Raw genomic sequence first — 5,000 nt, 5'->3', positions numbered from 1 at the left:
AGCTACAAAGGTATTCCACTTCCACTGTACATGAAAACTATTGCAGCATTACAGTTGTAGAGCAGAAACGAGGGAGCAAAGATAAAGAGAAAAAGGAGTAAGAGGAGGAAACAGCAGAAGAAGCAGAGAAAGCAGAGGAGGAGGTAAAGAAGAAGGAAGAATATGAGGGACTGGGGAAGCAGCTATGTTTCTTCTTAACATCTAACAGAGTAATTTTCTTCTTTTTCCTACAAATTCAGCCAATCTTACAACTATGTTGCTGTTTTTCAGCATGATATGGTCGAAACACTACAGGAATCAGGAGTGAAATCTTTGAACTGTGAGAAAACAGAAATCTGCAAAAAAAATATGTATTAGTTACAGATAAATCACTAATAAATGCAACATCATTAAGATCAGATCCGACATATATAACAATATCTAGGCAGAAACTCATTATACAAAATATATCATAATCTTTAAACATTAAAGTATCAGGCCTTATTTCAACCATTCCATACAAACCTTATCTCTCAGCTGGTGAGCTAAATGTAAAGCTGTTGTAAAACATACAAGCACAGGGCTAAGCCAAGGTACAGCACATTCAGCCTGGACACTCTCAAACTTCATGGTTCCAGCAGCATTTGAGAGGTGATACACAGCAAGCACCAGTTTGTGAGCTTGAATGTAAAAGCTTACTGCCAAATCCCCTGGCAAAGGAGGTGTCAGGGATTTCTGTCAAAGGAAATGAATACAGTCAATGATATTTAGTAATGTTCAGAAGAGAATAACAGATATTCTGGCATATGTATCTGCACATGAGGTGGTCCAATATTTACCATATTTCTGCTACTTAGAAGCTCATCAATTGTCTTTTTCCGAGGGATGAGAAGGCTGCTTCGGCCAGTCTGCAGCATCTTGATTAGTTGACCCAACACATTCAACACCTCACTACTTGTCCTTTGCAAAGAAAGAAAGGCCAATTTAGCCATCTCCTTATTCTAGACTCCTTTCACAGACAGCTGAATCATACAATGTTGTAATGTATCATGTGCTAAAAATTCCAGCATATCAATGAATTCAGCAAGACTAAACCTCATTGCAAATTGGCAATAATATTATTCCTCAAGTGAATGGAAATCTAAGTGTACTGGATTCTAATGACTTCCTAAGAAGAGCATACGAATGTGTTCAATCTGCATTTTTTTCTTATATATATAAATACAGAATTTGTATAAAAGTGTATCAGTTATATGAAAAAGCTATGATCATATTAACACTCAATAATTAATTTGCCATGATACCTATCTTCAGAACTGATTGGTTAACCACAATAACTTTAAAAATACATTTCCTTCTTACTTAAAAGAGTTATTAGCTCCATGTCCTTGCAAGAATTGTATTGCAAGCTGCAGAAAGTTCCCTGCATCTTGAATCTGTTGTATCCGCCACGGGGCGTCGGGCGTCACACTGGTACGGTGCACCTGGTTCTGGTGTTTGGCCACCTTCATGTTGATGTCCTGATGTACAGTGTATATTATTACAACCTCTAATTGGGACACAATTTTAAAGTAAATGGCACAAAGATCTACAACTATATTACTGATATTAAATTGTGAAACATCTTTACAAATCTTCCGAGCATTAAGATCAACTTGTAATTACCACACTTTTTGCCATACTTGATTGTGTTGTCTCATATACACCTACATCCCTTTTACACCTGACTTACCGCCTGGCTAATGGTGTCTCCAGTCACAGTGACTACACACTTGACTTGGTCCTGTGTGCTGTGTGCAGCTGTAGACATTATAAACTTCTCTTGTTTGATAGCTGTCTCATTACCACACAGTGGGACAGGGAAGTGAGTACAGCATTCCTGAAAGAAGTATGGAGGTCAATGTATTTAACACATCTTTTACTAAACTAATTTATGATTTTTTTCACCTTTTCTTTTTAAGATGAAAGTATGAAAAGTTTTCTCTATGAGCTCAATGAGTACAAAAGGTGAAACATGGTTATTGTGTAACAGAATGATCCATTAATACGTAAGACAGATGTTTACTTTATTTCTTTTTTTTCCTTTTATTTCCTTTTAAAGCTTCTCTTGCTTTTTACTTTAAATCAGATAGGCAAAAGCAGTTAACCAGTAACAGATATACATATAGGCTATATACACAAAGTCATAATGTCATTTTCAGTAGCTTTCTATCTAATTCATTTAACAAGAAAATTGAAGAATAAACTAATTCAAAAGTAGAGACATATATATATATATATATATATATATATATATATATATATGTGTATATATATATACACATAAATATATATATATATATATATATATATATATATATATATATATACATATATATATATATATATATATATGTATATATATATATATATATATATATATATATATATATGTATATATATATATATATATGTATATATATATAAACACACATATGTATATATATATATATATATATATATATATATACATATATATATATATATGTATATATATATATATATATATATATATATATATATATATATATATATATATATATTTATGTGTATTATATATATATATATATATATATATATATATATATATATATATATATATATACACATACACATATATATATATATATATATATATATATATATATATATATATATATATATATACATATATATATATATATATATATATATATATATATATATATATATATATATATATGAAAAGAGACAAACAAGTCCATCTATTTCAACCTTATCACACATGCAATGTGTGTCTGTGCTGCCTCTTTAGAGCTGACAGTGAAGCTTTCATGCAAGTGTGTTATATTCTGATTTGTGTTATTATGTAGGATATGAATCAATACACCACTCTGTTAAAAAAAATTTCCATTTAACAATTTCTTAACTTAAGAATTTGTGAATGTGTCTAGCTCTGAACCACCAGTTTTCCTTTCCTAGCTGAGCTGGTCAGAGGTGGGGATTGGTATGTTCCACAGAATTTTGCTTGAAACTTTGCAATATGTGGCAGGGTTGATAGTCCATTCCAGATTTTAAAGGGTGAAAACTGAATACTAAATCTCTGTTCTTACCTTAAGAACTTGCATCACTTGTGTAAAAACCCTTGGAACTTCCTCACTGAGCACCCAGTCAAATTCTTGCTGCTGTAAATGGGAAAAGGGAATTTAAGGTCATACAAGAAAATTATATACAAAACAAAACAAAACAAAAAAAAAAATGCACACACACACACACACACACACAAAAGAAGAGGAAAAAAAAATAAAATATATATATATAGCTATATATATAGTAATAGCAAAATGTGAGGTTAGTGTTCGGTAGTTCCTGGCATAAGACATAGGGATATAACTTCTCTCTAATGTCTTCATAAGATGACTGGTATTATGTTATTCATTTCCCTGTCTGCACAGGCCTTGGATGGTGCCTTCTTAAAAAGGACTTTTTATGTAGCAAGTATAGACCACTATCCCTAGTAGACCATGGTAGGGTTTGAACCCACAATTTTAGAGATCTGCCTGGTTCTCAGTCACTATACTACTGTTTTCTGTTTTGTTAATGGTTTCATACAAAAGTGCATATTCAATAAGTGCTAGTAAGATAGAAAAAATGTGTTTCTTCATTACTAATGACTTCATACCAAGCCTAGACAAAGTATCACCTGTGTTTGGAATGATGTTTCACAAAGATGAAAATGGATGCTTTACATTTAATAAAGAGTATACATCTTATATGGCACACAAAACTTAGCTCATTCAGGAACAGCATTATATGAGAAACAGTCAATGGCTTAGCACTAAGATGGAAGAGGCAAATGGTTGACATTAGAATTTCTTTTGATTATTCCAAAATATATACTGATCTACATAATGTCTCTCTGATAAAGGTAATAATTTACAGTGAAAAAAGGGTGTGAGGATGCGAGTATAGGGTACACATGTTATACTAAATACTATTCATATTTAAATATTTGCTATTTGCTACTGTTCACAGTTTGTATATAGTCATACATAGTGAATATATATAGCACAACTTTATCAAATTAACTTGATGCAGAATAAAAATGTTTGAAATTTAATTACCACTTGTGGCATTTTACCAACATCTACTTCACTTTATATATGTTGCTACAATCTGCATACAACTACGGTAAATCTATCCTGACATACCAATATGGTCAATAAAGTTCATATCCTTGTAAGATGTGACAGGTGAATATATATAAATATATACTTCCATTAAAAAATATGAAACAAATGGCAGAGGTCATCTTCAAATTTAACTTGCATTTAATTTTTCCCTGGGCAACCAAAGGTATGTGATGTTGTCAAAGCTCTACATTACACGATTACGCTTGCTGTGATGATTTACTACATAAATATAAGACTAAAAACAGAAAGTAAACAGTGTCTGGAAGCAACAGAATCATAAATTATAAGACATTTCTTTTAAGACATGCTTTCATAAAATAAGATAAAATAAAACTTTTTAATCTACAAAATAGTTAAATAATAAAAGCAAAGCAAAACAAATTCCATCACTATGATCATGTCCATTGGGTATTAATTTGTACACTTCTCTGGTGAGTTGCAGTCAAATAAGGAATCTATCCACGACCTATTGTGCCAGACCATATATCGTTAAGTACTTTTGGCCCTTGTATTGCCAAAAAATACCAAAGTTTTCTCTTTACTTCTGCTTGACCTTAATTAGTACCCATCTTATTTCATCTGTTTACATTATAAAGATTCTGAATTTGATAAACTTGAGTAAAGGGCCCAAAACACACCTAAAACACCAAATAATCTGCAGGAAGGATTGTAGGGCCACAATTATCAATAAAAATCTGCTTGCCCATTTAACTCCAATAATTCTGTGGTTTCTGCTTTTTTATTCTGGAAAAGCCATAGAAACCTTCATTTGGAACATTTAGTCAAAACAGCTTGTTAACTCCGGGCAAT

The 5,000-nt window shown here is 31.5% G+C and overlaps 1 protein-coding gene across 1 annotated transcript in view; it reads right to left on the bottom strand.

The window, feature by feature from the left end:
* LOC125036474 (protein rogdi-like) overlaps nucleotides 1-5,000 on the bottom strand; it is an 8,730-nt gene that overhangs the window by 1,303 nt on the left and 2,427 nt on the right. Inside the window, exons 2-7 of the mRNA XM_047629076.1 lie at nucleotides 3,111-3,182; nucleotides 1,712-1,858; nucleotides 1,342-1,499; nucleotides 819-939; nucleotides 505-714; nucleotides 1-335 (exon numbers count right to left, since the gene is read on the bottom strand). The exon at nucleotides 1-335 is cut by the window's left edge and continues 1,303 nt beyond it. Coding sequence (XP_047485032.1) covers nucleotides 267-335; nucleotides 505-714; nucleotides 819-939; nucleotides 1,342-1,499; nucleotides 1,712-1,858; nucleotides 3,111-3,182 — 777 coding nt within the window. The 3' untranslated portion in view covers nucleotides 1-266. The remainder of the gene's footprint in view (nucleotides 336-504; nucleotides 715-818; nucleotides 940-1,341; nucleotides 1,500-1,711; nucleotides 1,859-3,110; nucleotides 3,183-5,000) is intronic.

This window comes from Penaeus chinensis, chromosome 21, assembly GCF_019202785.1.
Source record: "Penaeus chinensis breed Huanghai No. 1 chromosome 21, ASM1920278v2, whole genome shotgun sequence".
In the NCBI taxonomy this organism is placed as follows: Eukaryota; Metazoa; Arthropoda; class Malacostraca; order Decapoda; family Penaeidae; genus Penaeus; species Penaeus chinensis.
This window is presented reverse-complemented; position numbering and strand designations above follow the sequence as displayed.